Raw genomic sequence first — 26,969 nt, 5'->3', positions numbered from 1 at the left:
AAAAATCAAAAAAAGGGACTATTTTGCTGCTTGTACAAAAGCATTCAAATATGTGTTACTTTCTGATTTATGTGGAAGACTTGGCCAAGTGCCATGGAAGCCAGAAGTGAAGGTAAAACATGCAACAGAAGCCAACTTTGAGCCTGGCACAGAAGAGCATGGAGAAGTCTTGACACAAATGCCATACTGAGTTTCCTGGCTCTGTGCCTTCACCTCAGATGCAGTTCCAGAGCCAAATGAGATACAGAGGATTTCAAAGCCACTCTGATATTTAAAAAGGAAAATCTGGTAAACTTTCCAGTGGGCACAGTCAGGGGATAGGATTGCTTCTGATTAACCTACATGGTTAAAGTCAAGGTATCTTTCTACTGAAGCCCTGGGTCTTTTTAACTAAATTAGACATTCCCATCATTTCTTCCAAAGATTTCAGCATCCTAGCTGTTCTGTGTCTTCCACATCTACTTTCTTCCCTGAAGGTTTAGGTAATAATGTAGAGTACCAAGAATCAAAGCACCTTGGTCTCAGAAGTACCATGAAGCACATACACCAACCATGGTACATTTTCACAAACTAGCCCCAGGCTGCTGGCTTCGCATCAGTCCCTAACCTGGAGAGGGGAAATCCTTGTCACGGCAGCTTGCAGGGGCGTGAGCACATCGGATCTGTGCCAGGAACTGTACTCATCACCTGCACTGGCCTTTGTCCAACAGGGAGCCATAACATAAGAATTGCCAGTGGCTAGTTGAGTGCCTTGATAAACACAAGCGTTGGAGACACCGACAAGAATATTTAACTTTTGCCCACAGCTCGCCAAAGATTTAACACCCTCCACTGGACAGTGTAGCCTTTGACAAGGCCAAGGAGACAGCTACCACGAGCAATGCAGGGCTGCTTCAATGTGCTGGTGCCCAGCTCTGCCATCAAAACATCTCTGCTCCTTCCCACATTGCAAGAGAAGCAGAAGCCTGGGGAGTTCTGGCACACACAGAGCTCCACAAACCTTGCTGAATGTTTGAATAGGAGCAAAGAAAGCTGCCAGCCCCTTGGCCTCATGCATGTCAGGACAAAAGGACATTAGGCCTTGGCTCCAGGAGTCACCTTGGGTACTCTGGCACCAGGTGCTACCTGGGCTGTACTCTTATATACACTACCAGGGTAAAGCCTCATCCTGTGCCTTCTGCATACCACCCTCTGCTTCAGTCATCTCCAAGAAATCAGCTCTGGAGAATACCGGGATAGAAGTTGTGGAGCCTTCCCAGTCCCATCAGTCCCTGAATAATCCAAGCTGGGCTCAGCCCCTCCCTGCACCCTCAGGAGAGCAGGGTTAGGGGTAGTGTGCTTGGATGAAAGAGAGGACAGTCTCCTTTGATAGCTTCTCTGGATCTTGTCTTTTCTGAGAGTCGTGCACTTTGACACCTTCCCCCCATTCCCAGAAGAGGCGGCTGTAATGGCAGACACTGTGGGCAGAGAGGAGAGCAAGATTAGTTTGGCAGAGAAGGGAAAGGAAAACACTTCCATTCCAGAACAGGTGCCTTAGAAAAGACCAGTGCATTCATTCATTCACCTTACAAACTCTACAGCCCTCAAAGTACAGCAGTAGCCAAGCCTAAGAGATTTCCATGGAAACAAACTTGTTAATTCTAGCTTCACTCAAATTCAGTTCAGTATTTGCTGGAAGAAGTCAGGTCACTAGGGGAAAACCCTACCTCCCCTCAAGTTTCTCAGAGGATGAAACTGTCATTGCAGGCAATGGAAAGACATTAATGAAGAATTTAAAAAGTCTGCCAGGAGCAGCAACCTAATCCCTCACCACATACCTACTATAATCAGTAACAGCTGTCCTATGGAGCTTTGCAAACAAACAGCACCTCCCACTGCACAAAAGCAGTTAGGATCATTCCCTCTTTCCCCTTACGTGAAATAATTGAGCACTGCTTAGCTGCTGAGAGTTCTGGTCCTACAATACCATCTCCCACTCCATCCATCAAGCACAGCCCTCCCTCACTGTATTAACACAGTCCCAGCCATAATGAAATCAGAGCTGCTAATTACTGCCAACACACCAGCCTTTCGTTTTGTACAATTACTGACACTTAATATTCATAGCTTATTTAGTGCTTCTGTTCTAACAAAGCAGCACTAGCACAGCAACAAGAGCACATGTCAGTGGCTAATTATAGACATATTAGTACTCACTAACCACAACACATCCCTTCTGGAGTCCCACACAAGCAGTTCCTCTACCACCTCAGCCATTGCTGTAGGTTCATGCTGACCTATTTCAGAGTACATAGGCAGAACTAACCCCATCCTGACACACCGGAGAAAAAGCATCATGTGCCTCTACTTTTAAGCCTGTTCTGCCATTTACCACATGAAGAAAAGCTTAAGGATTCTTGAAAGTGCTGCTCTAAGACAGGTAAGGAGGCTCAAAGCGAGAAAATCAGGAGTGCTATTCCATATCAAGTTCTCACTCAGAGGCAGAGTCCTGGGTAATGGTGGTAGTGCAGAACATCTCTACTCAGGAGCCCTGAGAGATCAGACTCAGGTTTTGCTGTACTTGGGTAATGCCCTCAGCCTAGTACTCAGTAGATACAGATGGTTTTCAGCAGCCACTATGCTAATGACTGTCCAATGACAAGCCCCTCCATCCTTTCCCAAGGAGCCACTGTTTTCTCTCTGTTTAAAAAAAGCTCCAAACTTTCCACAGGTTATTCCAGAGCCTGGGCTAAATTAACTGGGATTTGCTTTTAAATTAGCAGCTTCCAACCAAACATGTTAAATACTGAGGTGCAACAAACTACAGTTTCTGGGCTCAATTTCTACTTCCCCGAGTGCAGGAGGTTCAGTAACTTGTAGTCTGCTGCAGACACAGAACAAAGTTGTGAGAGGTTTGTTATTCATAGCCATTAATTGCAAAATCCATGATTCCACATCAGCAGTTTCCTGAAAGCCTGAGAAGGTGCCGGCTCCTGCAGCACACCCTGCTGGTGACCAGCTGCGCTTGCACTGCAAACGAGTGCAAGGACACAGCACTGCAGAGTTCCCTTCCAAACACCCAGGCACACGCACACAGATACCCATCCATAGCCTCAGCTCTGGCTCATACTCACTGAAAGGGTGCAATGGCTTCAAGAGGGAGGTTGTATGTCGCTACATTGGTCATTTTGTTGAAGAAGAATTTCTTCTTGAAGTTTTTGCTGTATGCCATCGTCCAGGGATCTAGCAAAAGGGTTAGAGGTAGAATATAAAAGGGAGGAAATATATCACAGAGGAAATGCACATACAGTGCAAGTAAGGAGGAGGAATCTATAGGAATAATTGTGATCCTTCCATTACTCCTTTTTCCTTCCTTCCTTACTCCAAAACAACCTGCTTCCCAAGCTGTTATCTATTCACTGAGAAAAACCCCTTCTCTCTTGCATTTAGAAGTTGACATTTGAAACAGGGTATTTCTATGTCCTACTCTGGAAAACATCTTCATGAAAAATTATCCTCTCATTAAGAAAGAAGGTAATCGGTCATGTAAATAAATGGAATTACCTACACGATGCCTCATCAACCCACAACAGAAAACCATATAGAAACACCCTAAACCTCAGCTAAATCCAAGCTACCCTCATTACATGCAAACACTTAATCTCTAGCCATTGGAATATTGCCACTGATTTTTTACCAAGTTACAAGATAAGCAAGCCTGGTCAATACTTTTGACTTGGAGAGACAAAGAAAAGTTGAGTGGGGACTCTCTCTTCCTACCGCTCATAGTCCGTACGATGTAGAGTCCCGTGGGCACAAAATGCCGGTCATCTCGGCCAGTGTAGGACAGCCGGGGCATTCCCCCTGAACTCTTGATGACTTTCATCTCTAACCTAAATGTTGAGAGAAGGCAGTGATAGAGAGTGTTTCTTCCTTTACTGTGCTTGTACACATACCATACCACCTGCACCCCTTTGCCCAGAGTGTCACAGTGAGACCTAACAGCATTGTACAGGACACGATCAAACCATCACATCCTGAAGAATTGGATTTTTTTGCTTTCCCACACAGGACACGAGAAACCAGTCAGACATGTCTAGATGAGGCTGCAAATTGAGTGCTGTGGTGAAAAATCTGTGATGAGCTACCATAATTAACCAAATGGAGTTCCTGTTTCAAGTGTGAATTCTTGACCTTTCAAGCCACTGAGAAGCCACTGATAGTTCTGCACCCAAACTCAGGCATTGTTGCTACTGCAACTGTTATGAAGTGCATTGGCCACATCTACAGCATTAGAATGCAGCAGAATGATGCTCTGAGTGAGCAGCATCTCAGGAACAGCAGCCACCATGACCTCTAACAGCTCTTTCTCCATGACTCCACAAGCACAGATCAGAACATCCCTCCCATTCCTGTGCACCAGTGACTGACAACCTTAGTGGGCCCTGATGTTTCATTTGCACCAATCACTTACCTCACAAAAATCTTGTCCATTTCTTCCAATCTGTATACTTCCTTCACTCTGGGAAGTAAAGACAAAAACATTATTTTAAAAAAGTTTAAAGAGTGCTTTTTTTTCTGCCCAGCTACAGAGAGCAGCCAAATGGTTGATTTTATACAGCATGAGGTAGTCAGTCACAACTGAGGTTCACTCTTCTCCTCTATCTTACGCTTCAGTGCCTAGTTTTTCCTGCCTTGAGCAAACCTGACACTTGCGTGCTCATGGCTAGATTGCTGTAAGCAGCAGGTAAATATCCTTGCTTCTAAGGAAGCTGTGCATTTTTACCTCAGGCTGACTATACAGAAAAGTAAAAACAGTGAAAGTCAGGTGCTTTTGTTTTCCCATCAGATAATTGACCAAGGTCAGTCCCAGGCAGGTTCTGGCCTCTGCATACTCTGGCCTCACAGTAAAATTAAACAACCTGATCTTCACCATTATTATCCTCAGAGATGCAACAGACTCGTTAGTCATCCTGAGGTAAAAAGAGCTTTTTTTTTTTTTTAAATCAGTAAAGATTATTTTGAGTCCTCATTCTGTCATTACATCAAACTGGTTTTGTAGTTTTGAGACACAGAAAAACCATCAGTAAGTTAAAAAGCACTTCCTCTGATTGGACACCCCAATATTTCCCACATACTGCTACAAGCAGCAGGCTTCAAAGAGCACAGCAGGAACACTTTAACACCTTTCCACGAAAGCAGCAAATGACCTCTCTACAATCCATTTCCCCAGCTCTCCTTCTCACTTTACCTTCAGCCTTCATCAGCATTTCGGGCTCCTCCAAGTTATTACAACTGTCTGTTTGTCATTAGGCAGAGATTCCACTCATTACCTTTCATTAAGCCATCAAGGAAAAGATCCTCTTTCCCTTCCTCTAGATTCTTTCATGATATTACTGCACTTCAGCTTGTGAAAAAGAAGCTGTTTTGTCCATAATATCTATCTGATGCCTTCACAGTGGTGCTCTTATGCTACACTGCAGTAGAATTAATGAAATGGAAGGCGAGGAGACAACCAAAGCTGAAGCCCTTTGTCAGGAGCTTTCCTGCGGGTTGTAATTAAAACCTTGTCCTCACAGATGCTGGTCAGTCCTGCATTTACTAACAGTCAGCATCACTGTACTGCTGCTGACCCTTCAGGGCAGACAAGGACAGAATTCTTTGCAATGATTTAAGCTCACTGGGTGCTAGACCTACAATCACACATATTTGGAATCAACACCAGCCAATCCACCTATGATGAAAACACGACTGTTTGACATGTGAAAGGAGGGCACAACTTCTCCATTAACAATATTTACCTTAAATACATTAAAGTTAGTCTCTTTCCAAAGAACATAACAGAACAATGAATTTCAGCCTGAAACTTAACTCCCCTCCAGGTCCTCCAACAGTGGAGGACACCAAAGCAAGCAAGGCTGAGGGAAGGAGGCGTCACTCACCGGATGGGGTTCATATCTGGCCGGCTGGGTTTGGAAACAGCTTTGACAAACTTCTCTGCCAGCCGAATCCTGAATGAACATGGAAAGAGAATCCAGCAATTTAAGGAGACTTTTGGCACAGCAGGTAAGTAACAGTTAGTGATTAGACAACTCAGGACATGCAGACTGCCTCCACTGCTAGCCAAATGGGTCCAGAAAGACTTTTTTTCACCTTACCTTCCCAGTTCAGTGCCCAGTGATACTGTCTATTATCCATTAGGAATGAGTGTCCATACCTTACTCTGTAAGTACACATGCTGTTGACCACTCATATATTTATCAGGCTAGCAGGACTACCAGAAACATTATATCCCTGAGGAAGGAAACAGAGGGGCTTGTTCCTTCTCTCTCAGCTCATTTATATTCCCAGAATGGTCAGTTTACCCCAGTTCCTGGCTCACCCTACACTAAGAAAGAAGCTAGAGCTGCCCTCATACACTGAGAAGATACAGTTGGAAAAGCCTATATGTACTTCGGTTCAGAGCAGCTTCATTCACAGATCACCTTTATAGCAGTGTTTCAGCTGAATGCACTTGTCTCCCTGTGCTCAGCATTCTGCTTTTTGTCTAAAAACTGTTTCCCAGTCACTCCTACACATGTACAGGAAAAAGCTTCTCCAGACCCTACATACCTCTGGTTGAAATGCTGCGTTCGAACATCATTGCCATTCAGCACCAAGACATCAAGGATGTGGATGGCACTGATTTTTCGCTGGGCTTTCCCCTAAGGAGGGCAATACAGAGATTTATTATTCAGACTGTTGATATTTCAGCTTTGTTTTATAGCCTGTTTTTTGACAGGACACTTCTTCTAGCAAGAAGGCACCTTTCCAGATATTAGAAGCACACAAATTCCCTACTTCCCATTATACAGAGAACATGGCATCCTCCAAGAATTGATGTATCTCAAATACCCAGTTCTGTCTTAGGGGAGAGAGAGAGAGGGCAGGACCACAGCTGCCATGACCAGCTATCTGTTCCTTATCAGGTATCAAAAAGCCCAGCACACTGCAGTACCCTCATCTGAGTTGCAAGAGGACAGGGAAACTCCCAGGCAGCTGGGATTTCTCACCTTACACTGCAAATATACCATGAGGGCCTTCTCCCCACAGCCTGCAGTCACTACTGAGCAGTTATGTACCCAGAGAGCCATAGGCACATGAAGTCACGGTGGCAATGTCATGTGCAGCTCCACTTAGAATAGCAACACATCAGTCCAGAGTGTTCTCAAAACAATGTTGAAAGGTCGTATTTCTAGCACTGGACAGAAAGAAGGAACTTAATCCAAAAGTTACTCTAAAGATCATTTACAAAAAAAAAAAAAAAATCCCTTGGACTCAGCACAGATGGAACATTTATTCTGTAGTATTTACAGAGATTAGGTGAAACTGCTCTTTCTATTTGCAGCAATGTGGTAAGAGAGTAGGCTCCTACCTCTCCTTTCAGCTCATGAACAATCTCCACAGAGAGAAGAGTATCTCGTGGCAGCTCAGTTTTCAAATCCAGCTTTGTCCAGCGGTCTGACTGGCGACCACCCCAGGTGTAGATCTGTGATTTCTGAACATAGAGACAGAGTCAGATTCAGCCAAGGCTTCCTGAGGGCAGAGGTGGAGAAGAGACCTCTAACTGCAGAGCAACCCTCAGAGAATGTTTTTGTCCTAGGCTGTCACAGGCAGTTTCTTTGTCATAAGTTTTAAGGAAGAACCTTAACCTCTACAGCAAAGGAACAAAAACACCGATTCTAATCTACCAGTGACTTTTCACACCCACACAAAGAACCAGAAATAGAGCACCTTTAAAAGGACAGTGAAGATAATTAGAGACACTAGCAGGAGTGCAGGTCTCTGCGTAGGCTGAGATTATAGAAACAGGGTTAATTAGTGTGAAAAGCAGTGACATCAGGAGAAAGAAACATAAATAGCTAGCAGTCTCAGGTACTGCTGATGGGATGAAACTGCAAGGGAAAATAATAGCATTAAAATGAATAGGCGAAACTCCTGGACTGTTCTTAGCACTTACCCCTAATCCCAAAAGGAACTTCTGCTCGCTTCCAGACACCATACACCGGTAATCTAACACTTGGCGAATTTTCTCCAGTGTGCTGGAATTCAGAGGAGTGGGTTTGTAACTGAAGGTATCGATGTCTGTGCCCTAAAGAGAAAAGCATAGAAAAAGCAAGATAGACACAATACATCAACAGGCAGGTAAAGACAACTTCTGAAACAATAATCCTGGACTAGCTTCTTTGTATTTTAATTCCAATATGAAAAAAAAAAATTGTATTTGTATGCAAGGACTCTAGGCTAGGTCTCACCTGAATCAGCTCAAAAAACTTGGACTTGGGATCTGAAGATGAAGGAGCAACACGAGCCTGATCAGGAATCTGGAAACAAATCCAAACAATTGATATTGAGTGTTATTCTTTGGAACATTCTTGGTTTCAATATATGACAGAACATCCTGCCTCTGAAACTCCTGCTCTTGGGATTTGATATGAAGAAGAGATGTCATGTGGCAAATAAAATGTTTCATGTGTTTTGCAATTTTAATGTAGGCACACCACATCTCACAGAAACCAACTGGCAACTCCAGAAAGATGTAGTCTAAACCTTTGATGACATGCATGTTTTCATGAAATACTCTTTCACCAAAGACACACCATGAGCTTGTGAAACTAACTGCCATATCTACGGTCCCACTGTACTCAAAAGCTCAGGACACAGAAACTGCAGACTCATAAAATAAGACCTTTCAGAGAGCTCTGCTGCTTGGGATCTAGATGCTGAGTTCACTCTGTGTACAATGAAATATTCTCAACTCCAAAGAAGCCTGCTCAGTTAAGCCATACACAATAAATCAGGGACATCCTGTTTGATTGCATAACTGCTGGAAACACTTTCTGACTTTCCCACAAGACAAGATACTAAACCTCCGTCCAGAAAGTCCTATCTTTACTGCAGCTCCACTCTTATGGAGCTCCACTACAGCAAGGACACCTTCACAATCTGCCTGCTTGACACCTTACTTACCCCCCATAGCTGGAGACACTCCTTTCGGATTTCAGCCTGCCGTGGCTCAACCAGTGTTCTAAAGAAAGACAGCAGACTGTTAAGATGGTGAAACCTCCTTGATCTTACAGCATGATATATCCCAGCCTTATAAAACTTGGAACTTTCAGAATCTGGCTTGGGAACAACAAACATGAACTGTTCCACAAAGGGTTGTGTGAAAAAGGATGCTGCCTTCCCTCTCAACCCTCCAGTTCCTGTGTTTAACTTTGTTTCATGGTCTGCACTACTGACTATCAGTCATCGCTTCATTCCATGAAAGTACCATGAGGTATAAATATTTTCAATAAGTTATGTATTTGTACAAACTTAGGCTAATCTCCAAGAGCTGAGTACACAGTTCTACTTAAGAATAACAGTGAAGACCTGCTGAAGGCCATACAAAAAACAGTGTCAAGGTAGAATCAGCTCTAAGACAATTTCTAACTACCATATTCACTCAACTCTCTACCACGTATTATGTCTGAATAACACCTGAACAGAGAAGCCATGGCAGGGAAACATTGCAATGGCTTTAGTTTTATGCAAGAAATTAACATCAAGCTTTAGGTAATTCTAGGTCTGTAACACAGACATTTTGAATTGCCCCTGGAAAAATGAACAACTATGAACCACACTCAGCTTGGATGGTTACTGCTGAATTGAACATACCAGCTGCAAGTCACTTTTCTGCTTATATTCCTGCTAAGAAGCAAGCTAACTTATGGTAACTGGAAATCATGCAATGCATGAAAGCCTTCTCAACAGGGGTGATAACAGATCATCAATTTTCAGGACTCCTTCAGCTACCCACATGTCTCTGAAATAACTCAGGTAGAGACACAAATGGAGCTACCTAAAAGTACTTTTCACTTTCCTGGCTCCAAAGGCCAAGACAAGTACCAGCTCAAATCAACAACTTATTAAACAAGGGCAAAACAATTCATTAATAATAGGTTCATTTAGTCTTCACCAAAAGCCAAAGGAATATACTCACGTGTCTTGAACAAAGGCACGAATTTTGGCTAGTGCCTTTATCTGAACTTTGCAGTGGCTAAAAGAGAAAGAAAAGTTTTAGTCAGGGAGCAAATTAATCACCACCAACATTGTTCTACTGTTCAAAACAAGAAAGAGTGCTGGGACAACAGGGGGAAGCCAGTCTGATTCACAGAGCAATGAGGCATCTTAGCCAACATGATTCAAACTGACAGGAAGATCACTGGAACAAATTAGGTAGTACTTTCCTTTCTTTTCTACCCAGTACTCAGAAGCTACACAGTCACTTACAGTAATACAGTATTTCTGTCTGCAGTCCCCCTGCTCTGCTCAGCCTCTCAGGGAACAAAAGCAGAGCAGTGTGGCAGCATTAACACTGTACTTCCATGAGTGCAGGAAGTTACACCTGAAAGCCGTGCTAAACTAATTTGCCTACAGCCAGCAGCCCTCATCACCCACAGTAACTCACTTTTCATTGGACTGGACGATGTAATTGTAGAAATCCTGGTTGTCTTTGAGCACATTCAGTGGGACGATGAGATTCACGTCCACGTCAGAGTTGCGCAGCTGGTTGAGTCTGATGTTCACTGTGAAGAGGTAAGCCCGCACGTCTTCAATCCCTGACTTCAGGCCTTTGCACACCACGTACCTGCACAGCAAGGCACAGAGATCAGTGGGCTCAGTCCTTTCATACAGCCAACTCTTCTCCCACACTCCCATTATAAGGACAGTTTCCCAAATCCCAGGAACTCCTTCCTCCTGGATATCCTTACGAAGATGCAAACTCACCTATTACTGAGTCATCGTACATTTTCTAAGCTCTGGAAAGACAGGGAAATGCAACCCTATGTAAACCCCCCCCCAGATCTCCCTCAAGTAGTAAATCAATTCTGCTAAACTCAACAGGTACAATGAAAACACAGATAATATCACAGAACCATAGAACCATTTGGGTTGGAAGGATCCAAAAGATCATCCAGTATCTTCAAGTACTGGAAGGCCTCTATTAGGTCACCCCTAAGCCTTCTCTTTTCCAAGTTGAACAATCCCAATTCTCAGCCTCTCCTCACAGGAAATGTGCTCCATTTTTGAAATCATTTTGGTGTTCCTCCTCTGGACTTGCTCCAACAGTTCCATGTCTTTCCTGTGCTGGGGACCCGAGAGCTGGATGCAGCACTGCAGGTGGGTCCCACCAGAGCAGAGTAGCAGGGCACAGTCCCCTCCCTCATCCTGCTGGCCATGCTGCTTTGGATACAGGCCAGGATACAATTGGCTTTCTGGGCTGTGAGCAGATAGTGCTAGCTCATGTCCAACCTCTGATATATCCTCTGGCTTTACTGAAACCATCGTTATTTCATGCAAAACAATATTTGTTACATATTCAGTTCCACAGCTTTATCCCCATAAGGGCAATTTGGCAAACATCATCTTTACCTTGTCCGTAATTTGCCAAGCATCTAAAACGTTTCCTCCTTCAAGACAGCTGCTAATTGAGGCAGGTTACAAAGCTTTCACTAGGTTTACCCAAATCCATCTATCACTGTATTTAGAGGACTGTTGTCTTTAGTAGGCCCTCATCCTCAAGCATCTCACCTCTCTGAGTTAGCAGGGCGGCTTGTCACAGGTTTAAAGATGCAAATTCTCTCAAAGCAGCAATACAGCAGATAAACAAGACCCACACTGAATGGAGTAAACAGGTCAAAGGTTTTGCAGACAAAATGTCCTCCTGGAAAAAAAAAAAGGAAGTACACCAATGCCAGCAGATTATAAGGAAACAAGGAGATACCGAGACCTCAGTCCTTCTGCAGAACTTGTAACAGTGTTTTTGTGCAATTAAACAGCATCCAGAACACAGTTATGAAGTGAGCCAGCAAGGCTTCACGAAACGTCTTCCCTATGTCTCTGCAGCAAAGAGAGAAAAGCATTCCTTTGGCAAGAATCTAATCTGTATGTAGGCTGTCTCACAAGCAAATCTTCTATCTCCCTCCCATGCTTCCCTTCCAGGCCCAGACTGTGCCTTATGGCCCAGCAGCATGTTATCCCAAAGCCTCTGGGGAAGAGGAGCCCTGATATATGCAACAAGGAACCTCAGAATAGAAGAGAAGACTAATAGATGCTACCTAAACAGAACAACTTGCCATTTAGAGAGCAAGGAGTCTGTTTTGCCCCTCTCCTTCAAACAAGATTCCCAATTTCCCCAAGCAAAAAGCCAGCCTTTTTACAGAATTATCATCTACCCATGCAGGAAAGACTCAAAGAAGGCTGCCGCTTTTTTCATATCACATTTGAGACTACTCCTTAGTAGATCATTGCCTCAGGTTCTTCGAAACATGGGCACAAGACAATAATTATAATTTTGTTACCAATTGTCTTCTGTATCAGTGCCAAAGGCTAACTAAACTCAGTGGAAGACAGGAGCCATAGAATCAGACAGTGTAAGGTCCATCATTTAGCAACAATGAGGTGCAGCTAAGACAGGGTAAGGCATCATTTGTTCTTATCTCACAGACGGCAGATTTAAAAGAGAAAAGCCTTCAGAAGCTAGAGGAAAGGAAGACCTAGGGGATAAAGGCCACACTATTCCAATCAGCTGGGATATTGAGGAAGTTGGTCCAGCTAGTGCCATAAAACTCAGACAGACTGTCCAGTTATTACACTGCATGACCTAACCCTGAGACAGCTACATAACCCAACAAATTAAATAATTAATTTAATGCATTTTAGCTTACGCTTTTAATTAAAAGCAAAACAGACATAGATTAGCTTATTTTTCTGACCAGATCTCTTAGCTTTGTGACAACCATCTCTTAGGACTTAAGTATACACATTCAACTCTGCAACACACAGCAGAGCAGACTTCAAGGCACTAAAAAAATTGTACAGAAACATTCCCCACTGCCACCCACACCTTAGAGAAGGGGAATATTAATGGACAAAACATACCTGTTCGGACAATGGACAGTGCTGTAAGGAACTGGCAAAGCATGAGTTGTTTGCTTAGGATTTCTTGCAGATTCTCCTGACCCTCCACTGAGAAACCCTGCAATGTTCATAGCATCTGATTAGTATCTCCACAAATTTGTTAATCAAGCAAAGGATTCTGAGGAACTAAATCATGGAATAATGATAATTTCTGTTTCTTTAAGGTAAAAGAATCAACACCAGGAATTTTAATGGCAAGGCTTGTAAAATTTCACATTATAGCTACAGACACACATCAAACACCCTATTTGTATGCAGATCAAGGTGTCAGTTTAGTCAGGATTATTTTAGTGCAAGAAGAAAAAGAAATTAACCTACCCCATCAGCCATTAAGAAATGCACTCCCTTGCGATCAGTATTGTCCAAAACAAAATTCTGGAAAGCAGTAATGTTCTCTGATCGAGTGATGTCTCCGTCTCCATCAATCCCACCCTCTCCTAAGGAAAAAAAGGAGACAATCAATAACACATTTGCAAGTACAAACAAAAGATCAGTATGTGCAGATGATCTATTGTATTCAATCAACATTTAGTCAGAAATTACAAAGACCTTGATAGGTGAATAAACATTAACAAGGTCCCTTGTTCACCATAAAAGATGCTTTTTAATTCAGAAAAATTATTCAGATTGAGTGGTCAAGCTGAAACAAGACCACACAACGACCATGCTCAAATGATGAGTTGCACATTAGTCTCAGCAAAAGATAAATGAAGACTATATGACAACATAATATTCTCATCCAAGCAGGAACGGCACACAGCTGAACCTACTGAATATGTAAGATTCAACCTCACTGCACAGCTCACCTGTTAAAAACATGTTATTACAGACAAGGCAAAATTCTTTATATTGTGCATGTCTGACCTTCTACTAAGAAGTCAAATCATTCCAAAGAATCACAACAGTCTATTTTCAAACACAGTGTAACCTGAGCTTTAAAAAAGCAACACCTCAAAAGACTGTGAGCAAGTTTATAAAGGGAGTAGGGAAAGAGACAGAGTAGGGTTTGTGCACAAACACTGAGACAGTTTTCACCTATGGTTCTTTTAAAAGAGAGCTACATTGTCCCTCAGATGGTGTTTTAGACAGATGACATAAGGCGTATTCTAGAGCTCACCAGCTGTGCCTTAAGGAAGCCTGAACTTCTATTTGGTATTAGTTCCTGTAAATCTTCTACAGCTACAGATTCTATTACCTCAGCTGGAGGACTACAAAGCAGAAGAGATCAGGATGCATAACATGGTTTTGATAACTAAACTCCTCACCAACCATCCTGTCAGTAAGTGAAATGACAATGGAATTTGTTGCCATTCTTCACAACAGAAATATCACAGCAGGCTACTTCCTTCCCATCAATGGAAGAGAGTCTGTACACACCTCATTAGACCTTATAGCATAACAGAAAGGGATCGAGAAAATTAATCAAAATCATTGAACTATTCATTTCTCCAGGTATCTCTTCCTCTTTGTAATACCAGTTTGCCATGAACTATGAAGATCCAAACACTGCAACCATTAGAACAAGATGTTTATCTGCCTTGCTGCCCTTGCCATGAACTAAGATCTAATCCTTAAGTGCTACTAACCATTCTCTTAGAGTTCATCAGGGGTCAAGAGTGGCAGCCAACAAGAGTCAGTGGTGGAGAGAAAAAAAAAAAAAACAACCAAAAAAAAACCACAAAGGCAAAACAACACAAAAGCAAATCCTCTGCTCTACAAGGCAGTCATCTTCCAGTTTCTTTTATATAGCCTGAAATAAGCCCAAATACTAGCAATCCATGCATTTCCCCTCCTTGTTCTAAAGGCAAGGCAGATAGAGGGCTCAAACACATCACAAGATTAACAAGTTACAGTGCATGAGATGAGATGCAGCAATTGTCTGTGTACACCAGTTCAGTCTGTCTCAAAGCAAGGTAAAACATGTTAACATAACAAACCTCCTTGGATTAAGCAGCTGATTTAGTCACAGTGATTCAGATACAGCCTCTAGCCTAAATCTGTTTTATTTATCTTCACTAAGAGCCCACAATCAATTATCAGAGCACAGCTGGGAAAGTCTGATATAGAAATGAGGCTTCTGGCTCTGCTAATAGATTTTTGGGCACATTGGGAGGCTGGTGCACCTCTCCCATGTGGATAGACTGAAACACTGAGGCTGTTTAGCCCAGAGAAGAAAAGGTGCTAGGGAGTCTAGGCACCCTTCAGTACCTAAAATGGGCTACAGGAAAGATGGGAAGGGACTTTTTTATCAGGGACTATAGTGATAGAATAATACATAATAACTTTAAACTGAAAGAGGGTACATTTAAAATAGATATTAACAAGAAATTATTTACTCAGAGTGATGAGTCACTGGGACATATTGCCCAGACAAGTTGTGGATGCCCAGTCTCTGTTCATGGACAGCTTGGATGGGGCTTTGAGCAATCTGGTCTCATGAAATGTGTCCCTGTTCAAAGCAGGGGGTTGGCACTAGATGATTTTTAAGGTTCCTTCCAATCCACACAATTGTATGATAAATCATCTCATTCACCAAGTTACAGGCTGAGATCAGCAATGTGAGAAAAACACTGCCATGCAATCTTTAAGCACTCTACAATGTTCAGATGAGCAAAGTACTCAAGTATCAACTGCTGCAATGAAACATATTCCCAGGCCAGACTGGTAATGAATGCAAATTACTTGAAAAAATGAAAATTACTTATCAGAAAAATGACTTGATATGCAAACTCAGTAATCTCAACACTTTTCTCCAATGACAGTACCCTTCTACTTTGCAAAATGGTTCCCTAGGTTCTTCCTAGATCCTCCTGCTGGTATCAATACCAGTCCTGCCACTGATACAGAGGTTGCAGCATAAGCAAAAACATCTGGTAACAACATGATGGGTGCACTACATACCATAGTAAGGTTCAAAGAGCTCACTGGAAGCAGAATAGAAGTCCTCCAGTTTAAAATCATTTGGTCCTTTCAAGGTCATGCCAAATCCTTTCGCATGCCACTTCCGCCTCCACAAGACATATTCAGAGAAGCCTCCAGGACCAGCACACACATCAGCGAAGTAGAGCAGCTCTGCATCACACTCCTTTATCAAAGGCACCTGCAAAAGGAAACTGAGGAAATTCTACTGGCCTGTAACAGCTCCCGTCAGACAAAACACATACACCATAAACCACTCTGCTCAGAGGAATCTTTCACAGACCTGTTTTCCCAGCTAGTATCCTAAAGATTCTCCTTTCTTCCCACCTTCCAATTCTCTGAGAAAGCACTGCTGTTTGAAAGTTAGAGGCACTCACCCCTTGACAGTCCTTAGGGTTTGTAAACATGTAGTCAAAGACGTGGTCCATATTTGCCATCTTCATTGCAGCCCTGTGAACACATAAATAGGGTCTTGTTAAGTTTTATCCTTGGCTCCCACAACTGAAAATAGACATACATGGAAAGGGACTACACTACCAGACATTCAACAAACCTGTTCAGAAAGAAAGCTCCACGGATCATCTCATAGGGGTTAGACCTTGTTCGGGCTCGACGCATTTCTTCTCCATCCAGCTCATCAAATACACTCTGCACAAACAGAAACAAAGCTCAGATGGACCTGGCACAGGGCTGGAGGGACAGGCAGGCATCAGCATTTCCTATTTTCTTGCTTCTCTCTTCTTTGACAGCAAACTCCATTCAGGATTTGGTTCACCAATACAAAATGTTTTTCTGCCTCATAACTATGTCTGCTCTTCTTCTAAGCCACCTCAGCTCTTAAGCAAATTCAATAACACTGACAAATTCTGTACTGATAGCTCCAGAGCCTGATAATCTGGTTAGCGACCTCAAAAGCAGCCCTAGTCTAAAGTATTTATTTCACATATATATATATACACACACACACACTCTAGTGCAGTATACAAGGGCATGATAAAATCTAGGAGGGAAGATTGAACAGACAAGAAAAGAAGGAGAGCTTATTTCTTTAGCTGATTCAAGCCTTCAGCCTTACAGCCTTAAAGTGACTGCTTTCTATTATCTCCGCCCTGGTTTTGGCTGGGGTTAATTTGTTTCACAGTAGCCAGTACTGAGATACATTTTGGATTTGTGATGGAAACAGCGTTGATAACATAGAGATGTTTTTGGTACTTCTGAGCAGCTTTTGAACAGCATTAAGACCTTTTCAGCTTCTCATACCACCCTGCCAGCAAGTCTGCTGGGAGTGCACTCTGGTGGAGTTTGGAGGGAACATAGCTGGGACAGGTGACCCCAACTGTCCAAATAGATATTCCATACCATACCCCATCATGCTCAGTATATAAAGCTGGGGGGAAAAGGAGGAAGCCAAGGACATTCAGAATTATGGTTTTTGTCTTCCTAAGTAACCCTTGCATGTGATGGAGCCCTGCTCTCCTGGAGATACACAGCTGAACACCTGCTTGCCCATGGCAAGTAGTGAATGAATTCATTGTTTTGCTTTCCTTCCATTGAGTGGCTTTTTTTTTACTTAATTAATTGCCTTTATCTCAACCTACAACTTCACTTTTCCCCTTCCCATGCTCTCCCCAATCCTGCTGGTGGGGGAGTGGGTGAGCAGCTGCAGGGGGCTTAGTTGCCAGCTGGAGTTAAACCAAGACAACCTCTTAGAAGGCTGAGGTTCAAGACAGGCTGCTGAACAGATAGTAAAAAAAAAGGATGATAGGTCATTCCAGCGACATCGAGGTGACAGAGGACATTCTGAGCTCTTGTCAATTACCTAACTACTCAATCCTCTTTAATTATTTGTTTCACTTGCTTCCCCAAAATTTCAGTTCCTCTCTAAGACGGAGACTCACCTTGCACTGCAGGACATTACGTAAGAGCTCTTCATTACAGAACTCCGTTTCATCTTCAATAATCAACTTCCTCTGCAACAGGACAAGAGCACAGAGAGCAATTAGCAAGCATGATATTGTCATTTCAGAATGCAGCATGTACCAAAAATGGATGAAGGCTGCCAATCACATACTAGGCTGTATCAGCAAAAAGCAGGGCAATTAGGCTGAGGAAATTTCTCTCATTAGGCACCTTGAGACCACATATGAAATACTGTATCCAGTTTACTGGAAATGACCACATATGAAATACTGTATCCAGACATACTGGAACAAAAACAGCAAAAGGGCCACCAAAATGAGAGTTAAAAAGCACCTGGTATATGAAAAAAAGTTGAGAACAGTTTGTTCACAATGCAAATAGGGAGATCCTATTGCTGTACCTAACAATGGGACAAGTCCCTAACAGAAGACAGAAAAGATTGACCTAGGCTTCTAGAGATGGACAGTGATGTGACAAGAAACAATGGACAAAAGCCACATAAAAAAAAGCCGATTAGCTATATGTAAATTTTCTTTTGTCAACTGGGTTGTCAAACACTGAACAGATGCCCAGACAGGCTGTAAAGTTTCCATCCTTGAAAAAAATCATAACTCCATTAAACAAGGCCTTGAGCAACCTGATCAGATCTAGCTGGATCTGGTTTAAGCAGGAAGCTAAACTATCAACCTCAAGAGGTCGTTCACAGTCTGCCATTCCACAGCTATTTGACATGGCAACTGTCCCAGGCTGAGTACTCCTGCCTGTACCAAGATATAAAAGATATAAAAAATTACCTTCCCCACAGTCATCCATTCCTTCAGCTCCTGGGCATCTGGGATCTCCGTGGTACACTCAGGGCACCAGTCCACCTTCTCGTAGGCACTAGGCTGCAAACACAAGTCCATGGGAAGAGCCAAAGATGGTTTTACTAGAAAAATATAAAAACTAATTGCTCCCCAAAAGTTTGCCTCCCAATGCTAGCATAGGCAGTTATGCCATGACTTTAGTGCCAACTGTAGAGTTTTTCCTCCTGGACTAAAACATGAGGTTTTTGGGGTTTTTTAATTAAAAACAACCCCAAACACCTCTACCACAAAAACAACCTCACCACATTCCCCTTTATTAGAGTCTGATAATCAAGACAAAACAGAACTCTAGTACTCAAAGTGCAGTTTAGAGACACTGGAAAAGAGAAAGCCACACTTGCTGTACATATTCTTTCTCCCAGTTCTTGCTGAACACAGCAAGAGAAATGGGACTTAAAACAGAAAGTACTTACCTCTGGCTCATCCTGCCAATCAATATTGAGCTCCCCATCAAATCCTTTGAGGGTCAGGCCAAAGCCTCTCCTTCCCTTCTGATTGGAGGCCTCAACAATATCCTTCCTGCCTTGGCCGTATTTTCCCAGACCTTCTCCTTCCCGGAAGCCCATCTTGGCCTATAAAGGGAGCACAGGGAGCACTCTGAGGCAAGTGGACTTGAGTTTATGTACTACTGCTAAGATCTGTAGGGGGGAAGTACAAAGAGTAGTGGGGAAAATGGCACATCACTCTGAAGTGACTTGAAGGCACTGAGCATTTTTTAATCTCAATTGTAGATTTCAGGACTTTGAAGTGAGTTCACTTCACTGAGGCAGGATACAAAAAAAACTAAATCTGAAGAATGATGTTTGAGATGACAGCAAATTACAAAAGGTTCAGTAATGCAGGAACAGCCTACTCAGAGAGAAAAGTAGTGAGGAGCCTGGAGCCATTCATCACAGGCTTCAGTAAGCATGGATGGTTCATAAAAAAAAGATGTTAGTACAGGAAAAAAAATCATGTTGTGATGATATTCTTTGTTGTGAACATGCATTTCAAGTATCAGTCAAAACTTCACATAAAACTCAGAGGAGGAATGCAAGACACTGCTCCTGAAACATACACAACTCTTAGGTTAAAAGAACTATGTTCATTATCTGCTAGTTCTTCAGGCTTTTCTCTCAGTAAATTTTAGCAATAAGAGAACAACAACAAAAAGCAGGGATGCAATCAATTTCATGTATATACGAGAGAGTAAAGAAATAAAAGACAGAGAAACCTGCTACAAAGAGGATCAGAATCAAAGTGGTTTTTATAACAAACTGGTCTTTTCACTTCACTCATCAGTTCTTAATAGTTTGGTCCAAAACTATCTTGACCTACCATAAGCTTTTGGGAGACACTGTTATACATGGAGTAGCGAGATGAAGTACCCTCCACAAGAGAGTCTTGTTTGAACTCATTGCTGAAGACAGGTCTTTTTTCATCGCTCTCACTGTCAGACCCACTGGTGCTACTGGAAGACTCTGAAAACAAACAAAAAAGTGAGAATGAAAATAAAACGGAAGAAAGACATCTCAGTAATCATATTAGAATACAGTGAAACTCATTAAATCCTCCGAACACACTCAGAGGACACTTCAGTATCTCAAATGTGTTACAGGAAGCATGCAGGTGTAACATAACACACCCTGTGCAACCAACACCTGGTTATCTTCCCTGTTGCCTCAGGGACACACACAACCTCTCTGACCCCATGGATCCCAGGCCCCACAGAGGGCTGGGCAAACCCCATTACAGCAGCAGAGCAGCCACAGCCTGACCACAACGGTACTGTGGTGTGCCTGACCTTTGCAATGATCCTGAGGAACTGAGAAGGTCCACAGAGATTGACTCCCAAGAATAGTCACAATTACACCTTGATGAAATATACTGAATTTTCCTCCATATCCTAGCTAACTACAAGTGTAAATCCATTCCTAACATAGCCAAAAACTCAGGCTTGGGCTTTACACAGGCTCTACCAAATGGCCAACAATGCAGAAAGAAGAGAAAGTTAAATTTATTATACTTCAGTTTGACCCCCCCACTATCCAGTTAAATAGCAAGAATACCCAAGTTCACTACAGCATGTGAGAGTTTTTCACCTCTCGAGTTTATTGCTACATACAAACTCAAGTGAAAGACCTAGAAAACACCAATCTTTTCTGAAGTACCTTGAGAGAGGTTTGAGGAAGAATTTCATCAAGTCAATGGTTCAGTCAAGGTAGTAAGTATCAACACACAGAGCAAGCACTCAAAATAAACCTTTCTCACCAGAAACTGATGCACCAGAACCTTCATGGGGCACCAAATAATGAAGCTCTGTCTGTGCCCAGTTCCACCCACTTGGGATCTAGTTGGTAAGAACCTGTATGAGCTGTATAGTTCTCACTGCTGCTCTCCACCTGTGAGATGCCCAAACCTTCTTGTTCCAGGCAAGATGTAACTGGGATCTGGGCAGGAATCATGGTAGTTTCCTTTGTCTCAGCCTGCTCTGTACCAGCTGGGTGCCAAGGGAGGCCCTACAATCCAACAAGTCCTTCTGTTTTTCCTGGGGTACTATCACCATGAGGATGAAGCAGTGGCACAAGTTTCTTACTACAGCTAATTCATACAGACTACAGGAGCAGCAATCCACAGCAAGCACAGCCATGCTCTGTGTTGGCCCTCTGCCTCTTGAGCTCCCTTGTTTGCCAAGGGCTACAAATCATTTTGTGTTGCTTTGCACAACTAGGGGAAGTTGAACTACAAAAGTTGCCCTGACATAAAACAGAAGATTGTTAGCAGAGTTGATCTTTTTCTGTTCATCTCTTAAGAAGGAATAATTTAGCTCCACAGAAGTGCTAAAAGACCCAAAAGGTATTATAATGCTTAAAAAGAAGGATTGAACTTCTCTTACATTTTTCTAATTTAAGAAAAAACATAGACTATTTCTCTCTCAACTCACAGGTCTCTGTATTTTCCTGTTCTGGGAAACTGAGCATCAGTGAAGAAACAGGAAACAACTGAAAAATCAGCAAAAAAAGGCCATTACAAGAAAGTGAAGTAAAAATTAAAGACACCACAGTAAAATATACAACTGTAGTTAAAATCCTTTCAATGTGTCCTCAATGCTTGTTGCTGAGCAATCAGTTTTTAAGATTCAGGACTTGTGTCTCCACATAACTACTACACTAGAGTTTTACAATATCAACATTGGAGGCTTACAGCTCCAGACAAGGAAGGCTGTGATTCAACCTGTGTTTAAAACATTCTATAACTACCTTGATTTTCAAACATCTATCACACAAGATCTGTTTCTGTTTCTTTCACAGAGCTTTTAGCTAAGAACACATTCACAAAGGATTTTTGGTTTAGAGTCAGTTACTGCTTTCTGCTTCTTCAGTACACAGCTTCAGTTAACTTTGCTACCTGCTTTTGAGCTTTGTCTTACTTTCTAGAGACTCATAAAGTGCCTTAAATACAATTATCCACTGCATAAGTGTCAGTGGAGTCCCTTTACAACTCTTCTTGTTTTTAAGATTTCCTAAGCCATGCTCAGCTGAGATTAAATCTTGAATAACTTCTTTCCCCAACCTCCTTTCTTTCATTAGAAACCACAATGGGTGTAACAGGCCACTAAACAATTAACTCTATCCAAATTATTGTCCTTGAACAGTATCAATTTGTTTCTTAAACGTTAAGGCCTACAGCCTATTTTGACTAACTCAATAATCAGAAGGGGGGGGAAAAAAACATTGGTTTGAATTTTTTAGCTCAGCCCTGAGTGCACAGAGCATTCCCTACCCCAGCTCTCACATTCTGCACCTCTGGCCTCCTCACTCACCTTGGGCCTTATCAGACAGGTACACACACTATACCCTGCAACTACAGCTGCTCCCAAACCAACCCCCTCATCTTCCACACACAACCCTTCCATTTTCACAAGGGAAGGCTTCTTTATGCATTCAGGCACTTGAACACTTTATGACCATGAGAAATCCTAAAACTCTGACACAGCAGGCATGACAGTGAGGCAACCTGAAGTACCATCCTGGGAGAGTTTAAAAGCGTCCCACAACAGTGATACCAACTGTGTAGGTCGCATGCCTCATCTGTGGTATAACCCAACTCCAGGTGAGAAAGCACACTCAAGAAAAAGTAGGCAATTAGTTAACTCTGAAATAGATCTTCTTTCTGAAAAGAAACACCCATGAGCTCTCACAGCTCTGTTCTCCCCCGGAAAAATCACACTGAGGCAGCGTAAGAGATGATCCTACAAAGTAGAAGCCACAACCAACTGGCCCCTTTGTATTCATCTCAATTTCCCCCAGCCACAGAAATGTGTTAAGAATACTGATTTCTTTCTTCCTTTTTAAACAAAATTATGATTATGATGCTTCTTTGTGGCATAACACCCACGATGCCTCAGTACTGAGAGTTTCCAAACCAGAAATAACTGCTGAGACTGAAAAGATCAATATGACAAGGATGTTTAGAGCTTTGGATCATGCACGTCATCTACCTCAAACACAGTTTTCTACATCTGAATTCATACAATTCCCAGATGAAAAAGTTTATGTAAGATTTTTAAAAAGCCCAAATGAATTCATCCAAGGTTGTGAAAAGAAATAATGTAGCTTTTTTTTTTCCTAAAGAGAGAGTATACCCTTGAAATTCAGGCTATCAATTAGGACTTAGATGTAGGTTCAATTCCTGGTTATTCTTTACATTCCCTGCAGCAGCCCATTCCAGATCTCCAACCTTACCTTGAGTAGCATGATTGCTAAATTGATTTTCATCATCTGAAGCAGAACTGAGGGTTAATCCCAAGTCTTCGATCCTCTTCTTCTGTTTATTTTGGGGGCTGCTAAATTCGGGTTCTGCCCTTCTCTTCATGTTTTCCTGAAATGCTAGAAGAAGAAGATCACACTTGGCAAACATTAAGCAAGTTAGCTTTCTGTAATGCACAGCAGCATGGTGGCACAGATCATACTATGCTGTTCAGTATCAGGCTCCTGAACTTAAATGTCTTTAGGTAAAAGTCTTAGCTGTTTGTGAACTCACCTTTTTAAACACCTAGTCTAACTAATCAAACAGGAAACTGATATGGAAATTTCCCTATAGCTGATGAATTTCAAATCACTTCTACAACCTACTTATCCTCAAATGCAAGGGGATAGTTTGCTTATCTCTAACAAACTAGCCATTTTATATTTGTTCTGAGAGAGCCAAATGAGAAACCAACACCCTCTCAGCTCACCCCTGCCAGCTCTCTGTCAAGACCCCCAGCCTCAAACCCTGCTAAGGGTCCCTCAGCGCACCTGCCTTCCTGACAAATTTCAAGCCATACAAAATTAGGCACAAGTTGGAACACCCACTCCCTCAGGAGCCCCGCAGCTGCGAGGGAAAACCTCTCCACATCCCCACCTATGCCCCACAGCCCCCCTGCACTGCACTGCCGGCCTCTCACAGAATCAATCAGGTTGAAAAAGACCTCTGAGGTCATCGAGTCCAACCCATGACCAGACACTACCATGGGGACTAGACCCTGGCACTGAATGCCACGTCCAGTCTTTTCTTGATGTCTAATCACCCTTTCTGTAGAGGAATTCCTCCAGCTGTCCAATCTAAACTCACCCTGGCGCAGCCTAAGCCTGTGTCCTCTTGTTCTGGTTTCCGGGGAGAGGGGGCCATCCCCACCTGGCTACACGCTCCTTTCGGGTGGCTGTGGAGAGCGGTAAGGTCCCCCCTGAGCCTTCTCTTCCAGGTTTAACACCCCCACTCCTCTCAGTACTTACCCTACAGACCCTTCACCAGCTTCGCTTCCTCTCTGCCTCTTCCTCCACCTTTTCTGCCTCTCCTTCGTGTCGCACCGCCCTCCGCGCAGCCCGCGGTCCCCGAGGCCGAGCGGACCCTCCGGATGCGGAGGGCGGGCAGGCGGTGGGGCCGCGCCCCGCGCTGACCCGCAAACCACCGGGGCCGGCGGACAGCGCCGTGCGGGGGCGGGCGGCACTCCCGGCGAAAGCGGGGCAGGCGGGGGGCCGCGGCCGGCTCCGAAGGGCGGGAGGTCTCGGGGCGCGGCGAGAGGAGGAGGAAGGCGGGAGTGAGGACGCGAGGCCGCTTTCGTTTCCCCGCTCGGACGCGGCGTCGGCCCCGCCCCCGGCCCGCCCCTCGCGCGGGGCCTCCCGCCCGCCGGCGCGCGGCTGTGACGCAGCGCCCCGCGCGCCCCCAGGGGCCGGGCCCGCAGGCGGGGCACGGGCAGCCCCGGCGGGCCCGAAACGCCGGAATTGCCTCTAAAACGCTACACGGGCGTAACCATTTGTATATATGGGGATGTAAAAATGCTTAGCGATCGGGTAGACTTTAGGCTGGACAAGAGAAGGCTCAGGGGTGCCCCTATGGTTCTCTACAGCTCCCGAAGGGCCGGGACAAGAGGACTCAGCCTCAGGCTGCGCCAGGGCAGCTTCAGGCTGGACAGCCGGAGGAATTCCTCTACAGAAAGGAATGATTCAACATCGGAATGTGGCACCCGGGGAGGTGGTGGAGTCACCATCCCTGGAGGTGTCCAAGAAAAGACTGAATGTAGCCACAGCCAGTGCCACAGTCTAGTTCCCATGGTGGAGTTCAGTCAATGACATCAGAAATCTTTTCCAACCTGATCCTGGGAGCCGTCTTGTACTGTGTATGAAGCTCAAAACCTGGGGACGTCCAGCTCAGCACACAGGCCTGAATGCTTGGTCTCACACAACCAAAGCAAACACAGTAGTATCAAGAGACAGGAGGATCCTACTTGAGAAGTGTAGCTCATGGTTATGTAGTTACTGTAAACTGTGTGTCTAAATAGGTTGAGTTATGGCAGGACAGGAGGATGAGGAGGAGGAAGTAAAACACTGACTAGTCAGAGCATACCTTTGGAAAAAAAAAAAAAACCTGCACTTTGCTTGGGGGAAGGGAGGCACAGCTGGATTATTGAGTTACATGTTCTGCAGTTAAATTTGACAGTTGTTGCTTAGGCTCTGTAGCAGGATACTTGCCCGGAATGGGGAAAAAAATTCAAACAATGATTATTGGAAAAGCTATCCATGGTAAATGAAGAAGGGGTCATAATGCTGCTTTTGGTGCTCAATAATGCTGAAACTAGTCTGACTCATCAGTCTCAAAGTTAAACATCCTGATAGTGGGATGAAAATGTGGTAGACCTGGTAAAATACTCAAAACAAGTAAGTGATACTACTGATAATTTATCTAAAGTTGCTGAGCTGACACAGCTGGCCTGGAGACCTGTGATTGACAGTCAATAACTTCATACTGTAAAAGCCCAGTCCTTAAATTTAAGGGCAAGGTCTTCTAACATATCCCCTCTTGAAGTATATGTGTGGCAATTTCTCCCTTGACTCAGGATGCTGCTCAAGGTTACTCCTCATGACTGAGCAAAAGAAATTAGTCCACAGTCATTAGTATGGGTGAATAACATTACCTCTACTTAATTGGTTTTTTCCTAGCTTTTAATACACTTGCTTTAAAACAACAGCTTCAATATTGTGTCATAGTGCACTATAAGAGCTGTATACCTTTTATACTGTGTAGTAAATAATTCTGATTTAAATCTTTTTGTCCAATCATTTATCATAATAAATCATACATATTTATATATCTGGTTTTCCATCCTTAAATCCTCCAGAACAAAGTTGTATAAAGGTTCATTTACACCTATATAATCCATTACACATAAACCACTGCCAGTCTAGGACTAAGATTGGATCCAGCCACATCCAGGCTCCTCTCTGAGAAGGATTTTAGAAAGCAAGGGGGCCCTGTCTGCACCTTGTGACTCAGTGCGAGGGCTTACTTAATAAACTTTGTCTGAAGCTCCCACTCTGCCTGTGACAGGCTCACCACACGTGGTATATTTTTCTTGCACGAGATTATCAGATTGGTCTTGGACTCCACAGATCTGTATGAGTTAAACACCCTTCTGTGATGGTCCCCTTTCACTAGCACCCCTTCCCAACCCTTCCACTGATGCTGACAATGTATTGCTCTGAAACTGTCTGAGTGTCACACTACCTGACAGCTGTCTTCCAAGGGAAAACACCAAGTCTTGAACCTGCCCTGCATCATCTGTGACCAGCTCAGCTGTAACCCACCATCTGGAAATGCTTGATGCCATCCCAAGACAGGTAACAGTTCAGGGATAACATCTCCAAGGGCACATCCAAGTAGACAACCAACTAGAAGAAAGGATCCAGACCTTATAGCAAAGGAGATCACACTGTAGATATACAGGTCTGCTTTTGTCAGTGAAAAGCTTTTGTAAGTGGA

General features: G+C 43.4%; 1 protein-coding gene across 1 annotated transcript; it reads right to left on the bottom strand.

Annotated features, from left to right (window-relative positions):
- Positions 1 to 87: 87 nt before the first annotated feature.
- Positions 88 to 24,400, bottom strand: CMTR1 (cap methyltransferase 1). The gene is made up of 24 exons (XM_083857690.1): positions 24,285 to 24,400; positions 23,414 to 23,557; positions 20,007 to 20,149; positions 19,103 to 19,261; positions 18,618 to 18,710; positions 17,802 to 17,873; positions 16,457 to 16,551; positions 16,281 to 16,353; positions 15,886 to 16,084; positions 13,303 to 13,421; positions 12,946 to 13,042; positions 11,596 to 11,728; positions 10,472 to 10,651; positions 10,004 to 10,060; positions 8,989 to 9,046; positions 8,274 to 8,342; positions 7,979 to 8,110; positions 7,394 to 7,516; positions 6,592 to 6,683; positions 5,922 to 5,990; positions 4,454 to 4,501; positions 3,760 to 3,872; positions 3,114 to 3,222; positions 88 to 1,457 (listed from the first exon to the last, which is right to left on the bottom strand). The coding sequence occupies exons 2-24, from the start codon at positions 23,541 to 23,543 to the stop codon at positions 1,325 to 1,327; spliced, it is 2,496 nt and encodes an 831-aa protein (XP_083713816.1). The 5' UTR covers positions 23,544 to 23,557; positions 24,285 to 24,400; the 3' UTR covers positions 88 to 1,324.
- Positions 24,401 to 26,969: the final 2,569 nt, after the last annotated feature.

The sequence above is a fragment of the Zosterops lateralis genome (assembly GCF_965231275.1).
Source record: "Zosterops lateralis genome assembly, chromosome: 3".
Lineage (NCBI taxonomy): Eukaryota > Metazoa > Chordata > Aves > Passeriformes > Zosteropidae > Zosterops > Zosterops lateralis.
This window is presented reverse-complemented; position numbering and strand designations above follow the sequence as displayed.

Bases quoted from the DNA above. Each gene is read 5' to 3' on its own strand.
- CMTR1 (XM_083857690.1), bottom strand. From the start codon at position 23,543: ATGAAGAGAAGGGCAGAACCCGAATTTAGCAGCCCCCAAAATAAACAG. The intron at 19,262-20,006 runs GTAGGTCAAGAT...CTCCCTTTATAG, and splicing joins GTGTCTCCCAAAAGCTTATG to GCCAAGATGGGCTTCCGGGA. The intron at 11,729-12,945 runs GTATGTTTTGTC...TTTTTTTTCCAG, and splicing joins ACTGTCCATTGTCCGAACAG to GAGGACATTTTGTCTGCAAA.